The following is a 27256-nucleotide window of genomic DNA, read 5'->3' as shown; positions in this document are numbered from 1 at the left end:
TCAGAGCCAGGGCGCACAGACTGCGACTGCCTTGTTCCAAGCTTGGTGGCCTCCAGGCGCCTCCTCCGCCCTCCCCACCCCTTTGCAAAAGCCAGACGTCCCCGCCCGTGCCCCACCTCTCCAAGGGGATTCTTTCCACTCGGCTCAGAAAGGGTTAAGCCGGAGGTTTTCACCACCCCCTAGCGATCGCCACCCCGCTCCTAAAAAGGAAAGGTGCAAAATTGGTAAAGGCTAGAAGAAATGACTGATTAAAGGCGAGCAACACTTCCTGTTACCGGGGCATTATATAAAACCTCACCAAGCCCTGGCTTACAGAGAGGCACCTAGTGCTGGCCCGCACACGCTGCCACCGCCGCCCCAGCCTGAGCTTCCCCAGAGCCAAGATGAACCAGTGGCTGTGCTGTGCACTCCTGGTGAGTCCCGGGCCTCCCTGGAGAGGCCGGCTCCCCCCACCCCCACCCCCGGCCCCCACCTCCCAGCCATTGCCATTGCGCGCTGTGCACGCTCTCCCTCCCCCCCCCCTCTCTCTCTCTCTCTCTCTCTCTCTCTCTCTCTCTCTCTCTCTCTCTCTCTCTCTCTCTCTCTCTCTCTCTCTCTCTCTCTCTCTCTCTCACCCTCTCACCCTCTCTCCCCCCCCCTCTCTCTCTTTCTGGGGTTTGGAGTTAAATTCTCTTTCTAATTGTGATGTTCTGCTTCCCTGTGTCTTTAACCTTACAAAGTTCCTGCAGAGTTCCTGCAGCAGGGAGAAGGGAGATGGAGACTTCTGTTGTATGAATGATTTCTTTCTTCATCTCAGGTTATTTATGCTATCTTTCAGGTTGCCATGTCTTTGCTATATCTATACCATATGTACATATGGTATAGACAATTTTGAATCCCTAGCAGTAGAGTTATCTCCTCTCTCCAAAGCACACACACACACACACACACACACACACACACACACACACACACACTTAATTGTACAAGTTAATATTTCAATAACATTTGATCATTAACATAATCATTCCAGCTCTCAACTCCCATATAATGTGGAAAATATGGATGGAATGAGGTCAGTGATGTTTAAGAATATAATTAAATAATCGAAGTGCATTTTAAGAAATTTGCGTTAGAAAAGAATGTGTTATTAGTGTAGCTTTTCATTATTTTATATTTTATTACTTTTGTTTTTTCTTTTCGATTAGGATTATTGTCATGCATTAAGATTTGCATGTAAACTAGTCTATGATTTGTGTATAAGCTATTCTATGGAAAACAATGTTTCTTTTATGTCAGTAGTGTGTGGAGTACTTGAAGTCATGAATCAGACATTCATCCCCGGCTATGAAAATCCATGTTTAAGCCACAGTTATTTGTGTTTTAGATGTGTCGGTAGAAATGTTTGAATTTTCACCTCCACCCCACAAAGTATGACTGGAAAGCGAGGTAATTTCACACATAAATAGGTAATAAGTAGTAGTCAGCATTCAGGAAAAGTTGGACGGAGTCCATACATACCATATTAATTATATGCACACAGATTATGTATTATACACTCACATACCTGTGAATTTTATAATACTTTTTGCATTTGACTTTTAAATTTGAACCTCCGTTGTGAGGTACAGCAGTTTGTACATTTTCATCACTGTATAGTATTTCACCGTTGAAATATGCGAGTTATAGGTCTTAGTTTGTATAACTAATGTTACTGGTGATAGTAGGAATATTTTCATTCTTCCTAATCCTTTATATTGAGTTAAAGGTGCATCATGCCATGATATCCGCATACCACGCATCACACCGTGATTTCTACATTCCTAATATGTGTTCTTAAATATTAGTAGACAAACATTTTGTATATGACCTACCTTAGAATACAGATATATATATATATATAAATTTTAGATAATGTAGCATTTTCAAAAGAGAAGAATGTTTCTTGAACACAGCAAGTACTAAAAAAAAAAGATGAATTTTGGTTGCTTTTTCTTTAGTTTCTGAAGTTGCCTTTACTACATGAATGATTGGAAGTGGACATGTTGCTCATAAAGACTCTGGTGGCCTTTTGTGAACACTGAGATTCCAGGTAGACATCACAACAGGAAATCCAAGATGGACCCAAGTAGCTGGGTGCTGTTGGCTCAAACCCATAATCCTAGTTACAAAGGAGGCTGAGTTCTTGAGAATGCAGTTTGAAGCCAGCCCAGGTAGTAAATTCATGAGATGCTCATCTCCAATTAAGTACTACTAAACAAAAAACCCCCAAAACAAGAATAAAAACAGAAATGTACCTGAGGCCCCAGTGGTAGAATGCTTGCCGTGAGCAACATAGCGCAGGCTCAGCACCCAGACCTCAAGTTCAAGTTCCATGGCCATGAAAGAAAAGGAAGAAGATGGATTACAGTCCTGTGGTCTTCAGAGCCTAATGGAGGAGGCAGATATGGAATGAATACTGCATATACATATTTAGAGTTACAAAAGAGAAATTCCTAGATGCCTTGGGAATATGAAAGCTCATCCTGGAGCTTTCATAAAGTGGTTGTCAGTTGGCCTCAATATGAATTTCAGCACCATCTCTCTACCTGAGCATCAACTGTGGCCAACTTACTTCTCTTATGAGCTTTAGTTTTCTTCTCTATAAACTGGGAGCATGGCCTAGTGGTAAAGTACTTGCCTAGCATGCACAAAGCCCTGGGGTGGATTTCTCAATAGCAAACACACATAAAAAACCAACAGTGGTGCTGTGGCTCAAGGGGTAGAGCACTAGCCTTGAGAAAATTTCAAGGACAGTACCTAGGCCCTGAGTTCAAACACCAAGACTCAAAATAAATACATCCACAAATAAATAAACTGTGTTCAATCTTACAGATCTATCTCTCTATATATGCATATATATACATGATATATCCTGATCTTCCCCCTCTATGTTAATACCAGCTTCTAGCTATACATTCACAGATCATAAAGAAACAATGTAGATCCAAGTGAATGATGGAAGAGAAATACTGATAATACTCAGAGGAAGGAGAGAAAACAATCTACCATCACCTTGAGGGAAGGGCAGAATATGTCTTGTTGGGGATAAAATCAAGGCACCAAAATTGGTCTAGGCAAAATGATAGGAGGCAAACTAGTGTCCTAGATTCTTTTCATGAGAGCAGAGGATCTGCTGTTAGGGAGGGGTTATAGAAGAGGAAGGGTCATGATTAGGATGAGATTAGGATGAAAGCCATGGGCTTTCCTAGAATGAGCGCCTGTGGGGTAAACAGAGACCTGTTCTGTAGGATAAGATAGTATCACCAACTCATTTCTTTCACAATCATGCCTTGTAGTATTGATGATATGTTAGGAACATGTGTAAAACCTGTGGCTGAAACTTCCCATGGTGCAGTGCCAGAAGCATCATGAAATTTCTCTGAGCTAAGCTCCGAATTAATGCTATGATACTAAGAATTCGGGTGAAAGGACGGTAGGGTGAAATAGTTTTCTCCTCAGGAAAGCTTTCCCAATTGCCCAACTATCTTCAGTCTTTGTTTATTTTGTTTCCCACCCCCATCATTTCTCTAGTGGTTCAGTTCATGGATTTACCTTTTTCTTTTTTTTTTTTAATAGAGAATGACTATTCCCAAGTTTCAAGGAGACTAACATACATCCAACTTCACACAGCAACCTTTCTAGCCTCCTAGCTTTCTTTAGCAGAGTTGCTCATTTTGCCATATGCTTTTTAATTCTTAGGCTAAAATTACAGTAGTCAAATACTGTTCTAAGTTCTATGGCTATATCTTAGCATAACTATAATATAAAGGATTAATAAAAGCAAAGTAACCAAAGAAACTAGTAGCTTATAGAGACAAAGAAGTCATAATATGCTAGCATTTTTGTGTGGGGACCCAAAAGCTGGACTAGTGTTGACTTTGGGACTGTGATTTTTCTGAAATGCTGAGAAAATCTTGCTTGCATTTTAAAGGAAACAAAGTTCAGTCTTCTAGCAGATTTTGTGCTTTTAAATTCTTAGGTAATTGAGTAGCTGTATAACAATTATGCAAAAATACTTTTGGCATAGATACAAAATGAGGTTCTGATCTAGGCTCAGATAACAAATAGGTTATTTATATCAGTTTTCAATATATCTTCAGAAGAATTGTGAGGTCTAGGGATTATTTTCACCTGTTTTGGAGACATAATAGCATGAGCCAGGTTACTATTAGAGGTATCCCACAGTTTCTACGATTTCTCCAGGCAGTATCACTGCCACCATGGTCTAGTCTGAGTTCTTCGCAAGCATAGATACGTGCCCTACTCATTTGTGTTTGCTGAGTCAAAGGAGCTAAGGTGAGATGTTTCTAGGACATTAGGTAATCTACCGTAAATTCCATGAATGTTCCACCAGAATTTACATACTGGCAATGATTAAGCAATCTGGTATTAACTCTTATCTTTTTCAAAGTATTCATATAACACTCTACCCATCTGGTCAATATTTTAAATATTTGGTATACATTCCTACTAACATTCATATCAATAGTTCCATGAAAGTCCATTCTTAAGCAAGAAATAAAAGTAAACCATATTTATATATTCATATTTTCATCTTGGAAGTTCAATATAAACATGGCTGGGAAAGCTTTTTGACTTTTCCATCTTAGTGGATGCTGTACCAAGTAAAGAACACATGTTAAGCACTAAGCATTCACTTGGGGTATGTTATAAAATATCCCAATAGACCTGTTGAGTGAGGCTTTAGACTCAAGGAACTCCAGACCACAGAAGCTTGGGCCATTCTGGAGAAAGATGATTGCATGTGACAACAGAGGAAAAGATAAAGCCACCTTCAGACCTTATTTCTGATATTGATAATCTAGTAAACAAAATGCAAACATGAACAGCAATAGCAGCCATGTTTAGAAAAGAAAACAAAAATCAAAATAAAACTTAGCAAGCCACAATAGCAGGAACTAAAGAATCGGAAGTCCCAGCACCATCTGTAAATGATCTGTGAGAAGAAAGAGTGAGTGAGGAATAGCCAACCTGAAATAGATACAAGGGCAGTATTTTTATGTGACATGTAATTACTTTTGGAAGTCACTACCACAGAATACTTTGGGGGGACTAGCATAGAAAGTCTAAAAAAAGAATTCTTTTAGACAGTTGTAAGGGATAAGAATAGCTTTAAAGAGCATTAGGTAAGAAGCAACATGGTCCCTCATAGGTACCTGGCCTTTCTAAGTTAATTTTCCAACACTATAGACACCGCAATAATTTCTCCTAGGTAACCAACAATGTTCTTACAAGGAACATAATTTCCCAGGAGCTTAGCTAGATCCTGTTTTTTTTACAAGCACCTGAACCAAGAAGACCATAATTGGAGAGGGGATGCAAAAGATTCTGGTCTTAGCCAGGCAAGGATGGCTCACACCTTGAATCCTAGCTATGAAGGAAGCTGAGATCTGAGGATCTCTGTTCTAAGACAGCCCACATAAGAAAGTTCATGCGACTTTTATTTCTAATTAACTAGCCAAAATGCCAGCAGTGGAACTGTGGCAAAATTGGTACAGTGCTTCTGAGTAAAAAAGCTAAGAGCACCCAGGCCCTGAGTTCAAGCTGGAGTGCTTAGGGAAAAACAAAACAAAACAAAAGCTATGTGTTATTCATGGCCTTAACTTACCAGTTTTTCATGTGAATTTTTTCAAAATGACTTTTCTAAATATAGTCTTACTTTGCTAGATATTGTTTAATTTCCTTGTATTTGTACTATTTATAAGAATGTATCTAAACACAATACGATGTTTTGATTCACATCTATTTTGTGAAACCATTACTGAAAACTAATGAACTGCATTCATCTGCTCCAAAGTAGCCTTTGTCATTTATGTGGTGAGAACAATTAAGATCTGCTATCTTAGAAAATTCAAACATGCAATGACATTGTTAAACATGGTTGTCCCTAAATACTGCTATGTTCTGCTATTTCTCTAGAACTTATTCATTCAGACTAAGATTTCCTACCTTGATCTAACATCTTATTCCTAGGGCCTACCCCACCTTCCTCACTGTTGAAATGAAACATCTTCAAAAATAAAAAAGAACACCCTTAAGGTTTTTACTTCAATTCAGTCTGTACTTTGGCAGCATCCTCTAGAACAGCTTGTTAAGCAATCAAGCTAAAACAGAAAATTTTGATTTAAAATAAGATCATAATATATACCTTATGGCTTCCTTTAGTAAATTAAGTCCACTTCCACCCCATGGTCTTTGATCCAATACCTTTAATTCCCTTGTCATGCCTCTTAATTAAATGGCTATTCCTTTTCTGTTTCATGCTCAATCATTTTTATTAATTCTTGCTATTCATTTCTTATTTTTATGTTTGTCTTGGGCTCAGCCTTGTATTGTTTGAATGGAAAACTTGTTATTGAGATCTTGTTCAAAAGAACCATTTTATTTTTAGAAAATATCTGGAGTCTATTCTTTTATCAGTTTCTTCCTTTTTTGTATCAGCACTACTGGACATAACAGTAGGATTTAGAAATTCAATTGCCAGGTGTTATGAACATAGTCTTCAACATCAAAGGCAGTGAGAGGCAAGAGCTCTAATTGCCTATGTCTGCCCTTGTCTTTGAAGTTAAATAAGTAACTCCATGTCATGCATCTCCAAAACAGAAGAGTTAGACCGGGTCATATAGGAAAAATCTGTAATTTAAAACTTTTTCTTCTGACTTGAAAAAAGTAAAAATAAAACGATCAATTGCACTAATTTCTATGCCAAAAATCAAGCAAACTTATCCATTCATATATCATTGTAAGAACACTATGTGGTCATTCATCTCACTTGTCAAAGTTTCTGTCCCTTGGGTACATACATAAAAAATTCTGTTTAAATCAATGATACCTTAAGAGGAAGCAAATTTTGAAAGGTTGCCTACTCTTAGGTGGTAAAACTTAACATGTTTTAGAAACACAAACTAGTCTTTTAAGCCAAAAATATTTTCTCATTTAGAAATGAGCCTCTCTTGTGTTTGTCTGGTATACAAAGGAGTTGTTAATATGTATGTTTGTGTGAGTTTTCCATATTACATTTAGTTAAAATCCAAGTCCAAGACAATCCCTTGGGAGTTTCTGAAAAGGTATAATTATGGTCTCTAGCAATCTCAGATTCATTGAGCAGAATTTCTTTTGAATTTTTATTCATAAAGAAGAAGTTGACAACTGCACATGACTCTTTGGAATAAATGTCAAACCTTTGGGCATAGTAGGTATGATAATAGGTAGCTAGGATAGACCATTAGAAACTATACTCGAATAACAGACCAGGATGATAGAAGGCCTCTGCTCCCAAACTCCTTGTATTCTCTGTTAATGTTCAGCAAAACAAGAAGAAAAATTAAAAAGCAAGTATGTTGTGCTAGAGTGAATGTGAACTAGGAAATATGAGCAATGTATGAAACATTTATTTGAGATAATGTAGTTATTAGTATTGTCTGCTAATTAGTCTGTCTCTCCCATTCAGAAACTTGGCAGGATTGTTATTTCCCAAATTCCTCTTGGTAAAGAGGGATCGGGAGAAGATATGGACAGTCCTGGCCTATGTCTTCTGACTTAAAAATGATATGTCACTTCCCAATTAAAGTAATTTCCAATGTATGCTACTATTTTAGTTTATTTAGTTTTGTTTCCATTTCTTGTTCTATTGCTGCTTTTTAAATGAGCAATTTTCTAGGTATTGAAATATTATATTGACTCATGTAAGAGCCATGAACAGAACACTTAGAGATAGTAGTGTTAAGTGAGAAAGAAACTTTTGATGTTTTGGTTTTTTCCCTAGGCACTGAGAATTTGAAGTTATTTGTTTGCACAGCATAAAACCCAACCAGTTCAGTATCCTAACCCCAGTTATACGTGATCGTTGAGGCTCAATAACTTCAAAAAGCACTTAAAACCACAAATGACCTAAATCTATGATTTTTAGATTATCAGTCCAAACTCTATCATCAAAGCAATTATTAGAAGGACTCGAGAAGTGGAAATCTTCCTTCTTATGCTTCTCACAAGGCAAAATTTAGGCACCAGAGATTACATGAAGACTTAGTTGGGTTGCAGGGTAGGAAAGTCAATAGATTGTTAGCAGTAGACCAAGTAAAGCACCTCACCATTTGAGACTGACCAAGGTACTGATTCTTCCTCATTGATCCCAACTATCCTTTCTTTGTAAATAAAAGATATTCATATTCATCCCAACTCATTTAAAGTGTGCCAGAAAGAGGAAAATACAACATAAGAAGACTTTTTTTTTTGTTTACACATAGTGAATGCTTTACCACCTGAACCATAGCTCCACTTCCAGCTCTTTTGGTGGCTAATTGGAGATAAGTGTCTCATGGACTCTCCTTGTCTAAATTGGTATTAAACCATGGTCCTTAGATCTCATACTCCTGAGTAGCTAGGATTACAGGCACGAGCCACTGCTGCCAGACAACAAACATTTTTAAATGTGTACCACACTTGATGGTACATACTATGTATTTAGGTTACATACAAACATGGTGGTCCATGAATTAGTGTCAATATTTTTCAGATAAGGGAATGGATTTTCAGAAAAGATTAGTAATTTTTCCTAAGACAATTACTTCCTAAAAGAAAGTTTGGGGAAGGGGAGTGTTTTGTCTTGTTTTGCTTGTTTTCTGCTCCATAGTAGACTATGGTAAAGTCTAATACCTGAAACTAGTGGAAAGTAGTCAGGAATCAGAGCAAAGCTTCTGGGGTACCTTAACTGAGGATTTTCTTTTATAGTAAAGAATGCTCAAGATATCCTTGAGCAAGATTATTCCAATACAGTTTTAATACTCTTTTATGCTCATTCAAAAGAGTTCATTCATCTCTTTTGGCCACCATTTTTCCCCTATGCAATGCAAGTTCAAGGTCTTCTTACTGATGATAAGCCTAAGGTCATATTTTCTAGTTACTGCATAGTCTCAGGAAATCTTCTACACAAGACATTGTGAACTACTTCTTTGAAGGATATGATAAGAGAGGAGTTACTTGTCAGTGTGGATGGGTAACCAATGAATGCATCATATGTAAACTCATTCTAACAGTTTTGACTGATTCCAGACACAAACAAGGCACTGCTAATTAATTTTGAAGCCTTTAGACAACTACTGGAAACTTCTGAAAGGAACAAAGTAATTACATTGAAAGTTAGATTTTATCTGAAGACAGTTCTTCCGCCCCAAGGAAAGCAAAAAGGGTAGAATTTGGCCCTAATCAATCCTACATGTTGATTCTCTCTCTCATTGCCTAGAAAAGCTGTTGGCCTTAAGTCAGTTTTGAGGAGGCAATTGAACAGATTTAATTCATTTGCTTCTACTTTTTTCACCTAGAGACATAATCTCAGCCACACGACTGGCTATTGTGGGATTTCGTAAGCACTGGTTGGCCCTGGAGTGCAGATCTGGCAGCAGTAGATAAGCCACTCACATGAGCTGCCTTTTTAAATACATTTGCCTTTAAGATGGAAGCCAAGTTACAAATGGAACAGACTGCAAAACACCATGCAGAATGCAAGAAATATTCCTTTAGGCAACTTCTGGCATCCTTGTCATTTTAAAGATGAGGAAAAATACAGGCTTTTTGCTTATCTGAACAAGGGTATATTTTGCATCTGGGATAGTCACCTTCCTTTTCATACTCTCCAGAATTATCTGGCTTGTTCATGGTTTGGTTTTCAGTATAGCTACTAGATTGCATTTCTGTCCTCAGTTCTCAATATATGCTTATCCAGCATGGTTGCTAAGCAGCATCATTTAAAGTGAGTCTCGTAGACTAAAGATGTCACCACCCATATCTGGTCTTTTTCTCTATAACTTTGGTTCTCCCTGTTGTCAGACATGAATGGCAACATCATAGATAACTCAAAGGCATGTTTTTCACTTGCTTCTTTTAGCACCCAACACTCCCAATGCAATCAGTTTTCACATCACTCTTCATAATTTCTGAGGTTTCTCTGTTGTCTTTCATTGGTCTTCAATCTCTTCTCTTCTGCCTACCACTTGCTTTTCATTAAGTGATTTATGAATAGTTTTCACATCAGAGTAGGCTTGTAGATCAGTGTTCCTCTTTTGTGGAAATTTTAACTTTCTCTACTCTGTTACTGATAATTCTTGCTGAATTCATGATGCTTATTCATGAATAAGCTAATTGTTTGTGAATAGAAGTAAAATGAGTGGAACAGCATTATAAGACCACTAAAAATCGAGTAAATCTGTAAATAATCCCTTACAAGAACAAAGTTTATTTATTTTTTTGCCAGTCCTGGACTTGAGCTCAGTGCCTGAGCACTGTCCTTGGATTTTTCTCAAGGCCAGAGCTCTACCACTTGAGCCTCAGCACCACTTTCAGATTTTTCATATGTATGTGGTACTGAAGAATCGAACCCAGGTCTTCATGCATGTTAGGCAAGCACTCTGCCACTAGGCCAAACTCCTGGCTCAAAGAACAAAGTTTATTCTTAAGAAATAGTTCCATTGATGCTGTATGTGTTCATTAGAAAATGTCACAGCATGTACGTAACACTAGACTATATATCATGGTTATCACATGTTTATTTTTACATATGTAGGTATATAAACACACATATATGTATATGTATATAATCAAAGCTAAGATAAACTAGAAAGTGGCCCACTGTACAAAATGACCAGAAGCGTAGCTAACTCTGGAGAGTTCTTAAATAGTTCTTTGCGGCAAAGATCATGACGAAGGATTACAAAAGGAACTCCCAAACCAAGTGGCTATTTCAGGCTTTGCGTGGGTTCCCTTTAATGAATCTTCCATAAACGGAAACCCACTGGGTCATTCATGGTTCTGCATACCAAAGCAAGCCCAGGAGAATGGGACTAGCTGCATTGCATAATGGAAAAATAAACTTGACCAAGGAGGAAGTGTATGCTTCTTTGCTCCTTGAGAAGAAGAATAAACCAGTAGAATGCTCCAGTTAAATCACTTGGTGTGTAGAAGGAAATTGAAGGCATGAGTGACAAGTAAGAGTTTACAAAAATGTCTCCAAACCAAGGGGTGGCACAAGTGAAGTGAGAATTTAGAAGGGCAGGCTAAGAAATTTGTTTCCAAGTTTATTGGCTAATTAAATTGTCACAACAGAAAAATACCATAATAGAGCTAGAAAAGTCAGAGCAAATCCACTAATTCAGGTTATTCTACCATCTTTGCCCACGGTTATCATCTACTAACATTTGATAGGTTAGTAGAAAATCATTTTAGCACTGTCCAACATTAAAAATGGAAGAAGATGGGCATAGTAGAGGTATTAGAGTTACAACTTTACTCATGTATTCAATGAAAGAGATGTGGATTCTTCAAGAAACAGTTCTTCAAGAACAAATTCTGGACTGGTGGAAAGCACCAAATTGGAGGTCTTTTGGATTCCCGTGAAATATAGGTGACCAATATCAAATAACGGACAGGCAGAAAATATGAAAAGAACTCAAGAAAGCATAGAGAAAATTCTATAAGTTATTATCCTTCATAGGTCAAGTTTAAGACATAGAAGAGTAGTCAATACTATAGGATGTGCCTATCCTTTGCAATTGTTCATTAGTGATTATTTCCATATTACACAGAAACTTATTTTAAATTTTTATTAGGTTTTAATAAAAAACCTCAGCAGGCCAAGGAGCTAGAGCCGGTGTTGAGATGATCTGTCACATGACATATTTTCAATTGTTTTACTCAAGAAATAGGAAAGAAAGGGATAGAACAAACTGAGATCAAGAGCTCTTTTCATCTGGTTGGTCTTCTGTCCAGTAACTGGTTCTAGAAATCCTGTGTGGGAATTGGGGCTAACCAAAGATTAAGGCCTGAACATCCAATTTTGGCCACATAGAGTTCTGATACTTGACCAAAGTGGAAAATTTTTCAAGTGAAACACAGAGGCCCAGTTGAATTTGCTGAAACAATTCTCTAGTTACTTCAGGCTTTTTGATTTTTAAAAATGTATACGACAAAAAAATGTATATGACAATTCCATATGGTATTTTTGAGAAATTACCTTCACTAATTAGACTCTAATTCTTGAATTACCTTATTTATTTATTTTTCTTTGTGAATTCATTTCACCTCAACTTTCATGTATCTTAACGAAATGTCAACTAATTTCCAAACCATGGAAGCCATTGATATCAGGTGAATTATCTAGAAAGGCATAGATGGTATTGGGATTTGTGGTTATAGCAACTGAGTGTTATTTTAAAAAAAAACAAACAAACTTAGGTCAAGAAGTATTTCATCTTTCAGACTGATTTGCATTTGGAAATACTTGTACAGATTTCTACTAGTTTTGAGACTCCCAAATCCCAATTCAGAAATGATTAGTATGATGCCCGAAGATTTAAGATTCTGAGATATTTCAGATTTTAGATCTCCAGATTAGAAATGTTCAAGTTCTATTGGTATTTATATGGCTCTTTCCAGCAAAGAACATAAGAACTGTCAATGAAGAAAGGAGAGATGTAGGCAAATTTCAGGGTTGCATCCTATCAGGCTGTGACTCAAAAGGCAGTAGCTTTTGAGATAAGAGGCTCTCTCAGCAGGGCATGGTAGCTCATGCCTATAATCCTAGCTACTCAGGAGGCTGAGGTTTGAGGATCAAGGTTTACAGCCAGCCTGGTCACAAAAGGACATGGGACTTTTATCTTCCAATTAACCTCTAGAAAATGGGAAGTGGGGTTTTGCTCAAGGGTAGGGTGATAGCCTTGAGCTAAAGAGCTCAGGGACAATGCCCAGGCTCAAGGGTAGGGCAGTAGCTTTGAGTTGAAGAGCTCAGGGAAAGCACACAGGCTGAGTTCAAGCCCTATGACCCACAACAACAACAACAACAATATACACACAACACACAAGCACGCACACACACACACACACACAACACACACAACACACACAACACACACACTAAAAAGAGCCTGTCTTGCAATCTCTAAGGTAGACCTCATGAAAGCAGACAGAACCTTTAAAAAGTAGCTTTCCAGGAAACTTTCATGATTTCCCACCAGAGAAGAAAGTATTTCTCATTGTTTTCATAAGGGTTTACAAGTTGTATCAGGAAAACCTCACACTACAATACTGAGGATTTTTAGAAATACTTGAATTAAGCCTTAAAAGATGCCTCATAGAATATTTGAATAAGCAACTAGCATTCATGAAGACCCAGGTTTGATTCCTTAGTACCTTATACACATAAACAGCCAGAAGTGGTACTGTGGCTCAAGTGGTAGAGCTCTAGCCTTGAGAAAGCCCAAGGACAGTGCCCTGGTCCAGAGTTCAAGCCCCAGAACTGGCAGAAAAAAGGTTATTCTTTACCTTTGCTATCTCTAACTCAAAAAGGCAGTGCTATTTCTTTAACTTGGCATGCCTTTCTCCTATCAGAGGCTTTCTGCAACATTTCCCTTCTGCAATAAGGAGATTTGGGGGGAAAATACCGTCCTTAGTTTACCTCTTCCCAAAGCCTGAGAATAGTCATTGTTGATCCTTGGACCAAGAAAAAAATCATTTAAAAGAAAAACATCCCCTACACACAAATGACACTGTTTCCTTCACACACAGTTACTGTAGTTAGTGTAAAGAATTTTTTAATGCCCCTTAGAAGAATTTTGCAGTTATAGCAAACAAGATCCAGACTTATGGGTAGAATGCTTCAAGAAGAATTCTCATATGTTAGTACCCTTTTTCTGCTTGTCAGATTTCTTCAGGCTCTTACACATGGTAACATCTGAAATTCAGTCTGGCCTTCTGTAATTCTGCTCCAATGAAAGATCCTTAGAATTTTAAGGTTGACACATCATCTGGCAACCTATGGCCCTTTGATTATGGTAATCATTTCATTTAACTCACCTATCAGAGTTAGTCCCTACAGTCAAAGGGCCATTGATCAACTCTAGGGATCTTTCCAATGAAATGTAGGACTCTGGAGCCCATAGTTATGCCTGACTCACCTGCTTGTGTTGTTGCTGAGCTTCTAGTAGGCATGCAGTATGGATTATTGAAAGCATGCATACATGAATGCTAAGAATAACTGCTACTGCATCCATTTGTGTATCAGCAACTCTTCACTACTAGTTTTGCACTAAGTCTAAGGATAGGGAAGTCAATAGAGATATCTAATGCTAAATGTAGCTTCTATGACCAGCCCACCTAGAAATGGAGGCTGGGAGGGAAAAGGGGGAAAGGAAAGAGGGGATGAGGGGGTGAATATTAATGGTCTGTTACATGAATACATGAAGATTATAGAAAAATGAAACCCATTAATATTGCAGAAAGAAAACGTGAAAGAAGAGAAAGACTATTTTCAGGGGGTGAATAGGATCAAAGTACATGTATAGTAAATTGTAATAAGGCACATTTGTGCAAGTATAGAAAAGAAGATGCTTTGCTAAAGAGAAGCTTTGCTGAATGAGGTGAGTGGCAGTGATTTTATTATTGTACCCATGCCATCTACTCCAGATCAATCTCCATAAGTTGCTCAAAATGTATTTAGGAATGAGAGAAAAAAATGAACAAAAATATTCCCCTCTAGTTTACTCACTATCTGACTTATGTACTTCAGTTTCTCCACTTCGGCAGTCCTTCACTTCCAGCCAATACTTCAGTAGGGGAGCTGAGGTGGAAGAGAATCGCCATCAGAGTTCTGTCCCCATTTTTTGTCTTTGTGATGAAGTCACTAGAAGCCAGAAAAACATATGGCTTCTGATCTCACTCTATGACACGTCTCACTAGACAGGTTATGCTTCCGTGGTGAGAGAAATGTTCACTTTACTGGAAGAACAACCCTGTCCCCAAGTTCAGTTTCCCATTGGTTTTCTTTTCTCCTTCTAGTTCCTGGACGTCTCCCTGAAATGGACCACTCAAGAATCCTCTCCTCCAAAGTACCTTCATTATGACCCAGAAACGTCTCGACAGCTCAGGTGTGACCAATGTCCTCCAGGCACCTACCTGAAAGAGCACTGCACAGCGAGTCGGGAGACCATATGCGTCCCTTGCCCTGCCAACTACTACACAGACCGCTGGCACACCAGCGAAGAGTGTCTGTACTGCAGCTCAGTGTGCAAGGAGCTGCAGTCGGTCAAGCAGGAGTGCAACGGCACCCACAATCGTGTGTGTGAGTGCGAGGAAGGGCGTTACTTGGAGCTGGAGTTCTGCCTGAAACACAGGAGCTGTCCCCCGGGGTCCGGAGTGGTGCAGGCAGGTATGTATCTGCTCCCCACATGTGCCGGGAATCAGTCTGGACCATGCCCAAGGCAGGTAGTGGTGGAAGTTTTAGGAGACCTTTTTGTCCTAATGACATTACAGGAGAGCAAACTGCGAAGGTAACGGGACCTGTTGGGTATGTGCTGCGTGGCTGGACTGCTGCTTCCAGAGGACCTTTCTCAGTGGAATACTTTGTGTCCTGCGACGGGGTAATTTAGTGAGGGATCTCAAATGCAGCAAATTGCTCTCTAATGAGAAGCATGATGAATTGCTCTTTTCTTTTTTCTTTATTAAAGGAACATACTTCCATGTGGCATCGTTCCTAGCTGATCTGTAGTTTCACTGCATTACGGACTATATCAGACTTTTTGAGAAACATCAGAAATGTGAATTGATGCCCAGAGAGTAATTATGCTGATTTTAATGAGACTCTGGAGTGCTAACGATGAACCGTTATAATTAATTCTGTAAAAAAGAGAATGGTGAGGGGAAATACATTTCATTATTAAAAATGAACTTGCTCTTCCTTTGGCATGAGACTTAATATCTGGGAGGAGACACACTGTAACAGTGCCTCCAACTAGCTTATTGTTTATCTTAGACAAGACAGATTGCCCAAGGCAAGAGGAAGATCTTGTCTATTAACAACATGCTTTCTCTCTTTGCATTCCTGATTGTATGGATGAGGGCCAGGGTGCAGTTCACCCTTTAAGGCTGTCATTTTTCTCTGACATTCATGAAGCTGCAGTATGGAATGTAATTGCTCCTGGCTTGGGAAAATTAAGACTATTTCCTTAGCTGAGAAAAGGAGTGATCACTGGCTGGGCATTCTCATTGTTCACTCTGAAGCAATGTTTTTCAATGGCAGTAAATCTTTTTTTCCCTTTGGGCAACTGTCCTGTGGATTGTGGGCTCCCCAAAAACATCAATGGCTGCTAGCCACAGGAAACTAACAAGAGCCCTCTTTCCACCTTCATGGTGGCAACCAAAAATACCTCTAGAGATTGTCATAGGTTCTCAAGAACATTCCTGGTTAGGACCTACCCACCTTGTATGCACTCGTTACTTGCTACTATTTCATCTTTCAAAAGTAATAATATACAGAGTCTTAATTATTAGATAAGTTCCTATATTTAAAGGAAATATACAAATAATCAAAGTCCCAGAACTCAGGGAACTGAGGTTGGAGAACTGCAAATTTGGAGCCAGTCTAACTTGCATAGAAGACCCTGCATCAAAAAATTGAAACAAACAACCAGAAAAAGTAAATTAGGTATTCCAAGTACCATCAACAGTTCCTTGGGGAATACATAAGAACAGGACTTGACTTTAAAACTAAGCCTAATAGTAACAAAGAAACAAGAGTGCTAAGTGTGGAGGCACAAACCTACAATCAGGAAACACCGACAGGAATTTCCCAAGTTCAAGACCAGCCTCGACCCCATGGTAAGACCCACTCTCCAGAGACAGAAGGAAAGGAAGGAAAGAAAGAAATCTATTCCTCTCCCTAAGTAGAGAATCTTAAAATGTTAATCATATAAGTCATAAATTGCAGGGAAAATCTTTAGCAAATGTCTTTAGCAAAAGCTTTTGCGAGAGGAACTATGGCATTCCTACTTTTTCTTGGTTGGTATATTGGGACATGAGTGTTAAGAAAACTCTTGTGGAGGATAAAAGGCCATTCAACAAAACCAAATCCAGGTGCTCCAATGGAGTATGTAGCATATGCAATAAATGTGTGCCTAAAAGCTAGGGTGAGAAGCTTAGAAAAATAATAATGGGAAGGGGGAGCAAGAATGTTTTCCGAGTAGATATGACAACCTTTTTATAGCAGGAAGCTGAAAACAAAGGCACTCCAATCAGACTTACTTACTTCTTCCTCCCTAAAAACTCATAAAGTGGTTCCTCATAGAAAGTAAGAAGTTTCCAGCCCAAAGAGAAGGAAGGGTTATACGCTGTTACTAAAAAAAACCCTAATACCCTTTTTTGTTGCTGTTGTTGCTGTTTTGAAGTCAGATTATTTCTTCTTGTTTGGTTTTGTGGGTTTGGTTTGGTTTGGTTTTCATTTCATCTGCTAGCCAGCTCTCTGCTTCCTGTGAAGCATGGTGTGAATTAAAACTATAAAGACAAATTCCTCACATCAGTATTGTAGTTCATCTTTTTGCTGGTAGGTTGCAATTCTTATATTTTCAGTGATACTGATAAGACTAAATCATTACTTACATGAATGACTCTTTCTTAAATTAGTTTTTATTATACTTAACTAATGCAAAGGAGTTACACATTCAACAAGTCACTTTAGGATACATCTTGATGGATGATATCCACCCCTTTCATAACCGCCCCCTCCTATCCCTCTCAATCCTATCTCTACCCTCTATTTTCTTAATTTTGTTGGCTATGCATTGAATTTTATGATTGTGCTCTCCCTTCCTCTCTTTGACCCTTTTCTCTACTTTTCAAGTACATGTTTCCTAGTATTCATTTCATTGGACTATGAGTTAGTCTTTCTAAAGAATTACCTCATTTGAATTCTTCCCTGAGGATACCATATTTTGATGTATACATTTGAGCACACTTGCCCACAATCCTGATGTGTATACTTGTACAATTGTATATTTGTTCTAGCTTCCACATATGAGAGAAAACATGTATCTTTTGTCTCTGTGGGAATGGCTTACTTCTCTTAACATGATTTTTTAAACCAGGTCTATTTTTTTCTTACATAAAAAGTGTGGCCTAGTGGGAGAATATGTGTTTAGCATGCACAAAGCCCTGGGTTCAATTCCTTGGTACCACATACAAGCCAGAAGTGGCACTGTGGCTCAAGTAGAAAAGCGCTAGCTTTGCCAAAGCTCAAAGACAGTGCCAGACTCTGAGTCACACCCTAGGACTGGCAAAAAAAAGTTCTAACAGTAATAAAGAGCTAAGGGCTAAGTCCTATGCAGAAGGCCATCAGATAAGAACTCCAAACATACTATGAATTTCTAGTTCTCTAATTCTTGAATTTCTTTTGCTAAAGAGCTTTAAAGGATAACTTCTAGAACACTTACACAAAACAGATATGTAGTTAGAATGCATAGAACCATGAAGCCACAGAATGAAGACTGTGTGAAACATACAGCAGCTGGCAAACAGGTCATATGACTCTATATGTCCAAGATATTTTTTCCCAATAAATAAACAGTAAAAGTCATGAGTTCCAGCCCAAATATTTCTGTTTACATTTTAGAGTTTAATACAGAGGATGATTCCATTTAAGGAAAGAGATATAGTGAGAAGGTCCATTTTTAACAGAGCAAAACAAAAAAAAATACTCTTGGCTTTGTGAAGAGTTTCTTAAGATAATATCACTACAAAGCTAGAAATAGTATTTAATATGTGAAGGTTTCAGGCTGTGGTTACTCTCTCTACCCTTTCATTTTCTGTTACCTCTTTGTCATTTGTACAGGTCAATGAATCATCATGCTTTTTAGAAAAGAAAGAGATAGGGCATGCAACCAGAACTAGTCCATTTTGCTCTTTCCTTTTCCCTCTCTCCCTCCCTCCCTCCCTTCCTTGTCTACGCTACTCTCACTTCTTCCTTCTCTCCTTTCCTTTTCCCTCTCTCTTTTGGTCTTGGTAAAAGGTATAATGACATAGGAGAACGAAAGTTTTAATAAATAACATTTAATAACTTTCTTATATATTTGTTAACTTGGAAAGTAAGAAAAGGCCCATGCAATCTACATTTGAATGCTCACATCTAAATCTGTTCAAGCAGCTTACACTAGATGGAGATATTTTCATATGCAAATATACTACCATATACGATTTTATTCATATAGAATGGAGTCAGGGGTTTTCAGATATTAGTTTTCAATAAGATTTTCAGTTGCTGACTGGTTTAAATTTCCTACCATTGATGTTTTCAAATTAGTCAAATACCTTGGGATAAAGTGTCCTTAAAAGTTACCCTTCCTCGACTTAATGACTGTTCTTCACTCATAGTTTAAGCAAATGATGTATCATCTTCCATTTACTATGTAGCTTAATGGCAGACTTTCGCTTTTGAGGCAGTATCCAACTTTATTGCCACCTTCAAAACTTCATTATAATGCTGTAATTTTTTACTTCTTAAGGTTAGCTTGCTTGTGAGTTACTTCACAATTAGGATTCAGAAAAGAAAGGACTTTAGTGGGAACTGATTGGAATTTAGCCATGCCACATTCAATGGGTGCTGATTTTGAAGAATGGTATTATAGCAGACACATGGCAGTTATCTTGATGGTTTTCCAGGAATAATTGTGTGAAGAACACAGTTGTCAACAAGCCTTACTGCCTCTCCAACAGAGGCAAGGACTAACGAGCATCCTAGCCTTCTTCTCTCTTTTCCCCTCACATTTCAGTAGTGTTTGTAGGTAACAGCAAAACAAACTTGCATTTATATTACAAGAAAGGGAGACTGCCTAAGGGGGTTGATTGTAGAAGTTTTGTTCTTTCTGTCTAATGAACTGAAAAATGAAAATGCCAAAGTTTTGTACAATAGTAACAGTAAAAACCAAGCCTTTCCAAAACTGTGCTGAGTATATCTGCCACAAAAGTATTTGAGAAGAAAGATCTAAATTACTTGGTATTTTCTGTAGGAACACCAGAGCGAAATACTGTTTGCAAAGGATGTCCAGATGGGTTCTTCTCCAATGAGGCATCATCCAAAGCCCCCTGCAGGAAACACACAAACTGCAGTGTCTTTGGTCTCTTGCTGACACAGAAAGGAAATGCGACACATGACAATATTTGTTCCAGAAGTAAAGAATCAACTCAAAAATGTGGAATAGGTAATTATGTTCCCAACTATCTGCCTTTGTAGCATTGTACTGTATCATTTCTCTGAGAGCAGAACACAACAGCCCTTGGTCACATTCTTATTCAAATGTGTATCTTCCCTTTCTTGAATCAGAAACAGCTCAACAGATGCAAAAGTCACAACTCAAAAATCTTCCCAAAAGCCTTTATCTTCTCACAATTAACACCCCCAACTTTGGCTTTCTCTCTTCATTTTATACACAAACCAAGTCCTACTCACAGATCCTGTCAAGTTTGTTGTTTGAGCAAAATTTGCAGAGTCCAGGTGATAGAATTTAAGTTACAATCATCCCTTGCTATATCATGATTCACTTTTTGCAGACTCACTCTATCATGGTTTTTTTTTTTTCAATACATGAATGGAGCAGCCTTTCAGAGACTCCCACAATATGTGAAAATCTGTGAAATAGCAATAAGTGGACCTGTGTAGGGATGGCCCTACAAGGCTGATCCTTCATAGATTTTGTCTCTGGAAAGTAACTCCCACAACAGGTGAGGAATCACTGTGTATAACTTTTAGCACTTTGAAGAATATACTAACTGGTAACTAAGAATCAGAAATGATATACACTTACAATAAATGCAACCTTAATATTATTACAAAAGTACAGTAACCTTTTCTTTGGGTCTATATACACTGTGAGTGGCAAAACCAGGATTTCAACCTAGATCTGATTAATTTAAAGACACATTCCTACCTGTGGGATATGGTATATCCCACACCTAGACACTTGGATAAACTCCACACTCTACTGAATGTTCTTTATTATTGGATTATTTGTCCATATTCACACACATACAAATGAGTGTAGCTAGGCAAGCATTCTATCACATACTGATATATCATATCAGTATGTATCTCCAATTTTGTTTCCACAAATAAATTACATATTTGCATAGGTACAAAAATATATACTACTCTAGATTATGTAAGTTCCTTAGAGGCAGTGATTTTGTTTTTCTCTTTTTCTTTTTTGATACTGACCTTGAAATACATTGTGGGCATTAAGCAAACTTTTAACATATTTAATATTTAAATTAGATTTTAGATTTTATACTCATATTAAATTGCTATCGAGCATTTATTAAATTTCTTCTATCAAAGGAAGTTCAAAAAAAGAACATGCAACCGAAGAAAGGCTGCTTGACTCAACTTTGTATGTTAGCATACCATATGTGGGATAGCTCAACTGTACTATTTTATGGTTTTTGTCTTTGTTCAAAAGACTTCCAGGAGTGCCATTATTCAACAAATGTTCTTGTGTTCTCACTTTCATTCAGATGTCACCCTTTGTGAGGAGGCATTCTTCAGGTTTGCTGTTCCAACGAAGTTTACACCGAATTGGCTCAGTATTCTGGTAGACAATCTGCCTGGAACCAAAGTGAATGCGGAGAGTGTGGCAAGGATAAAACGACGGCATAGCTCACAAGAACAAACTTTCCAACTGCTGAAGTTATGGAAGCATCAAAACAAAGACCAAGATATGGTCAAGAAAATCATCCAAGGTATAGCCAGCCCAAAGAGTCAGTCAGACTCACATATGGGTCAAAAGGACCCCCATTGGTCAAAAAACAAAAAGACCATGTGTCTGGGTGTTTGGGTGTGGGAATGTGTCCCTTTCTAGTCCTCATTGGCCTGAAAATTTTTCTACCAAATGATGAGATGTAATTCTTATAGCAGTCATGCTACCTCTGTTCCCCATTTCTCTTTAAAGTGTTTAGCATATGTTAAAGGAAGAGTGACCCAGTTCAAACATTAAGACTAGATTTTAGGGAATCTGTTTCAGATAATAGTTCTTTTCTTAGCCTCATCTACATAGGAGAAGATCCTTAGCTTCTTTGGATTTTCATTCACATAGCCAACCTAAAGCCATATGCATGTATGTATAAGTGTGCTTATATAGATGTATGCATGCAAATCGCTGATGTGGGATGCCTTTGCCAATTTTCTTCTGAGAGGTGCTAAATAACACCTTACAGTATCCTCTCATTCATCTTTACCATATAAACTATATTAAATTATCATTTTAGTGGTGTGGTGTGCTGAGGATTAGTAAGAAATATTTGTATGCACTACAATGGAAAGAGTTCGGACTTCCATCATCAATGGGAAGACATACCAGAAAAACAAGGGACATAGTATCAGTGAGAAGTTCATTCTGTTTTTCACTCATGCTTCAAAGACTGTTTTCTTAACACTAATACAAAAATCCCCAAATATTTAAGACTAGATTGATACGTTTTAGAAGACAAACATCTTTGATGGGGAACTGTTTTCACTTACACATGTATTTTTTGTAAAACTATAGTTTTCTTTGAACCTATAATTAACCCTGAAACAAAAAGAAAGGGAAATAGAGAATCACAAACCATGAGAATTGAAAGGACTAAATTCCCAGCATTATAAAAAGGACATTGCAGTGCGGAAAGATGAACTGACTTGCCTTAGGGTTTACAGACACTAAATGACTCAAATCATTAATAGTAGCATTACTTAATCCTTCTTATGTTTATGCTCTAACTCATTGCTGAAATATCCTCAAGGCTTTGTATATTCTCCAGTTCCTTGATTTTCAAACCTATGCCTCACGGTGGTACTCCTCTAGTATTATGTATATTTATTAAAGAGTAGCTAAAGTGTCTCTATTCAAATAGTGCCAATGTCAGATATTGACTAATAAAATTAATTTCATGAAGTACCCAACTTGAATCCTTTATATCTGTTCTTAAATGTCATAGTTTTCAGGTCTCAAACTTTTCTTAGAAAACCAAGAGTGTTATCTATAACTTTCAACTGTCAATTTTCAAAATTAGAGCTTTCTTACACAGCTTTTGTTGGATTTCTAGAAATTATATAGTGCATTATCCTCTTCTGACACAAATAACATTTATCTGAATTCTCAGAAATAATACTACTTTTGCTATTGAAAGAAAGAAGAAAAAAAGGAAGGAGAGGCGGAAAGCGAAGGGAAAGAAATGGAAAGGAAAACAGAATGAAGGAATTTTTAGTCTTAAAATGAAATTAAAAAATCCTATGGCTGGGCGCAGTGGCTCATGCCTGTAATCCTAAATGCTCAGGAGGCTGAGATCTGAGGATCAAGGTTCAAAGCCAACCCCGGGAACAAAAGAACCAGAACCAGAGCCTCTTATCTCCAAGTAACCTCCAGAAAATGGGAAGTGAGGCTTGGCTCAAGGGTAGAACAGTAACCTTGAGCCAAGAGCTCAGAGACAATGCCCAAGCCCAGGGGTAGGATGGTAGCCTTAAGCTGAAGAGCTCAGGGACAACACCCAAGCCAAGTTCAAGCCCATGACTCCCCCCTCCTAAAAGAAATCCTATGAAAGCCTTTTGTTCAAGCTGCTTTATCTGATGATACCAAATGAATGCAAACAATGTGAACCTCTTTTGGTCTTTTTCTGCATACAGATATTGACCTCTGTGAAAATGGTGTGCAGCGGCACATTGGGCATGCAAACCTCACCTTCCAGCAGCTTCACAGCTTGATAGAAAGCTTGCCGGGGAAGAAAGTTGGAATAGAAGACATTGAAAGAACAAGAAAGATGTGCAAATCAAGTGAGCAGCTTCTGAGGCTTCTCAGCTTGTGGAGAATAAAAAATGGCGACCAAGACTCCTTGAAGGGCCTGATGCATGCACTCAAACACTTGAAAGCACACCATTTGCCCAAAGCTGTCACTCACAGTCTGAGGAAGACCATCAGGTTCCTACACAGCTTCACAATGTACAGACTGTATCAGAAGCTATTTTTAGAGATGATAGGCAACCAAGTGCAATCAGTAAAAATAAGCTGCTTATAACTGGAAGTGGACATTGGGCTGTTTCCAGCTGATGGGTCAGATCTGATAGATGAATAGACTGTTTCTCAGGCACTTGATTTCTTTCTCATCACCCAAGACTAACGTTTGCTGTGAGGCACCAAAAGAAACTATGATGTGGAGAAAAACTAATATCTCCTTCAAAAGGTCAATAAATCCAAAATAGTTGAACAAACTATCAGTTCTGGTTTAGTATCTATTGACCCTATTTTTATTTTATTACTGCCTTCAGTAGTTCAACTGGAAATAGTAACAATACAAAATAAAATGTAGAGTCCTTTGTACCTTTCTGAGTATGGGAATGTCTAACTTAAATAGCTTTGAGATTTTAACTATACTTGTGGCTTTTATTATTTTTTTCCTGTAAACTTACTAATATATCTTTAACACTATTGTCATATTGCTATTTATATTCATTTAGATATAAGATTTGTACATAGTAACATTCTAAAGAGAAATTAAAACTTAATTTTCAAAAGGAAAAATATATATATTCTGTTTATTATTGTGACAAAGAAAAGATAAAATATATTTTTAATAGAAAGTTTGTAGGATTTTTCTGATAAGTATTGTTATTTTTCCTTTGTGGAGTATTTTTATAATAAGTTTTATCTGTATAAGCTGTAATATCCTTGTATAGAAAATGCATCATTTAGTCAATTGTTTCATGTTAAAAAGAGTATGAGACATAAATTATCTGAATATTAGATGCTCTGAGAAATTGAATGTACCTTATTTAAAAGTTTATGGTTTCATTATGTAAACAGCCTCATTAAAGTTTTCAAATTATTTTTCATTCCTTTTTCTCTTGTTTTCATTTGGTTGGCTATTAATGGGTCCCTGTTGTCAGTTTTCCCATTCTTTTCTATGTAAATTCCTGGGCCAATCTGCAGAGAAACTCTGGGGTTGAACACAGAGGCTTTCATTTTTAGCCAGAGGCAATGTCATTTTCATTTACAATGTCATTTACAAAATTGGGAGCATTTCTGACGCCAGGTTTAGTATATAAATGATACAAATCACTTATAAGTGCCATCACTGACACAGGGATATCAAACTAACTATAGCAATACACAGAAACTGGAACTATTTAGTTTAAACAAAGAAATTCTGAGGTCCAGGGAAGGGGAGGGAGATGAAGAGAAGAGGACAGAAATGCAAATCAAATGTATATCCTACAAAATTAAGAAGAGTGAGGTGGGTTGGCTGAGAATGCTGAAAGGGTGACATTGATCAAGATATATTCATAAGCTGCATTGTTAAATGGCAACTTGTGTACAATTACTTAAAAATAATATTTTTAAAAAAGAAACAAGAAATTCACTGGAAGGGTGGTGTGTTGAAAAGGTGGGATGGATACGTTTATATCAGAATCTTGAAACCCTGTGCAAATTACCCTAATCATAAACACAATTGTGCTGAAGACTTTGAGATGAAATCATCAATATCCATTTGCAGTGAATCCAAGTGGGTCTTAAATCATATGACAAGTATCTGCATGAAAGTCACACGAAGTGTGCAGATGGAAGACAAGGTAGTATAAAGAGAGAAAAATGGAAAAGATGCTGCTAATGTCAGAAAGCCAGGTAAGATAAGGCACAGATAGGTTCACCCAAGAGCCTCTGTAGGGAGTGCAGCCCTGAAAATATCTTGATTTTGAATGTCTGTCCTCTAGAACTGTGGGAGAGTAGCATTTGGTTATAGACAACCATCCATATTGTGGTAATTTGCTACATTGGCTATAGAGAACTACTCCAGGTGGCATCTAAGAAGTGTCATAAAGGGTGGAGAATAACTCTGATCCCTTGGGGCAGAAGTTACTACCCTTTCTCCTTACTTTACATCTCTGTATCTTTCTCAAAAATATCTCTGTGGCACACTAAAAGGTCCAACAAACGCACAGAATCTGTAAGCACCCGCTTAATACTATACATATGAATTCCACCCATCTCCCATGCAAGTACAAAGCAGGATAGATCAGATGACATCTGTTAAGTTCAGGGTGGTACAGCCAGACCATTCCATCCCATTAGCAATGCATTCCTGTCGCTTCTCTGTTGTCATCCTTGACTGCTCAGCCAAGTTCTTGCAACACACTAAACTAATTTTGATTCCCATGATTTTTTTTCTTCCCCAAATACCATATAATCTAAGTCATACAAGCTGTTAACATTTTGTGAATTCTTTCATTAGCAAAACACATTTAGCATTCTTTCCATGAATGGTGTGAATCAATAGTTAGCTCCCTTGTATTTGTGGGTAATGGTTCATAGAAAGATAAGACAATATCCCACCCTGGTAAAGCTTTCATCTGTTGAAGTACACTAGTTTTCTTTATGGGTGATTATGAATTAAGTTCCTATAAATGTTTTTCATAGAGATTTTTACAAATCAGCAATTTTTTATTTATTTAGAAAATATCAAGGGGTGGAATTTCTGGATCATTCTCTGAGTGTGTATTTAATTTTGCAAAAAGCTGGCAACCTTTTCCCTACTTAGCTACACCATTTTGTCTTCCCTCTATGTCCTTGACAGTACCTCATGTTGTCAGATTTATTGTTGCTATTTTAGTTATTCCTATATTGTATAGTAGCATTTCACTGACTTTAAGTTGCACTAGCATTAGTCTGCTCGGTCTCTCATAACAGAAATTCTACAGATTGAAGTGGCTAGAAATCCAAGATCAAGGTGCAGTCAGGGTTGGTATATGGAAAGCCCTTTCTTGCTGGCTTATTGATGGCTGCTTTCTTACTGTGAATTGCACAGAGTCATTTCTCTGCAAATTCAGCAGAGCTATGGTGCCTCATACTCTGCTTTTCTTCCAACATTAGCACCACTCTGTGACTTTACTTAGACCAATATCTCCTTCACGAGTTTTATTTTTTCCTAAATGCATTGGAAGTTAAGACATTATATACAAATGGGGGGGGGCACAAGACTCTAGCAATGTGAAAATCATTTCATTTATTTTTTAGAATTTTTATAACTTCTTTGGTAAAATTTGTCAAGATACTTGCTCATATTGAAATTATATTATTTCCTAGTCATTGAATTTAAGAATACTTCACACACTCTGAGTATAAGCCCTTTGAAAAAATGTGACTTACAAACATGGCCGCTTAATCTGTCCTTTCCTTCGAAATACTACTTCATATTTCACAAAGCAAAAGTTCTTTTTTCCATATATTTTTATTGCAATTAATATAAGGGTTACATTATATTCACCAAATAAAAGATGCATTACTTCACAAACATTGATACCCTTTCTCATGTCTTGGTCCCCATTTCCCTCCTCCCACCCCACCCCTCATCTTACTTTCCTCCCTTCTCTATCCTATTTCAA

The 27256-nt window shown here is 37.6% G+C and overlaps 1 protein-coding gene across 1 annotated transcript; it reads left to right on the top strand.

The window, feature by feature from the left end:
• The first annotated feature begins 226 nt into the window (after window positions 1–226).
• Tnfrsf11b (TNF receptor superfamily member 11b) lies at window positions 227–24672 on the top strand. The gene is made up of 5 exons (XM_090338725.1): window positions 227–413; window positions 14866–15235; window positions 19863–20054; window positions 21364–21588; window positions 23507–24672. The coding sequence occupies exons 1-5, from the start codon at window positions 384–386 to the stop codon at window positions 23893–23895; spliced, it is 1206 nt and encodes a 401-aa protein (XP_090194851.1). The 5' UTR covers window positions 227–383; the 3' UTR covers window positions 23896–24672.
• The last annotated feature ends 2584 nt before the right edge of the window (window positions 24673–27256 follow it).

The sequence above is a fragment of the Megascapheus bottae genome, chromosome 9 (genome assembly GCF_031878675.1).
Source record: "Megascapheus bottae isolate mThoBot1 chromosome 9, mThoBot2.hap1, whole genome shotgun sequence".
Taxonomy (NCBI): domain Eukaryota; kingdom Metazoa; phylum Chordata; class Mammalia; order Rodentia; family Geomyidae; genus Megascapheus; species Megascapheus bottae.
This window is presented reverse-complemented; position numbering and strand designations above follow the sequence as displayed.

Bases quoted from the DNA above. Each gene is read 5' to 3' on its own strand.
- Tnfrsf11b (XM_090338725.1), top strand. From the start codon at position 384: ATGAACCAGTGGCTGTGCTGTGCACTCCTG. The intron at 414-14,865 runs GTGAGTCCCGGG...TTCTCCTTCTAG, and splicing joins GGCTGTGCTGTGCACTCCTG to TTCCTGGACGTCTCCCTGAA. The intron at 20,055-21,363 runs GTAATTATGTTC...ACTTTCATTCAG, and splicing joins AACTCAAAAATGTGGAATAG to ATGTCACCCTTTGTGAGGAG.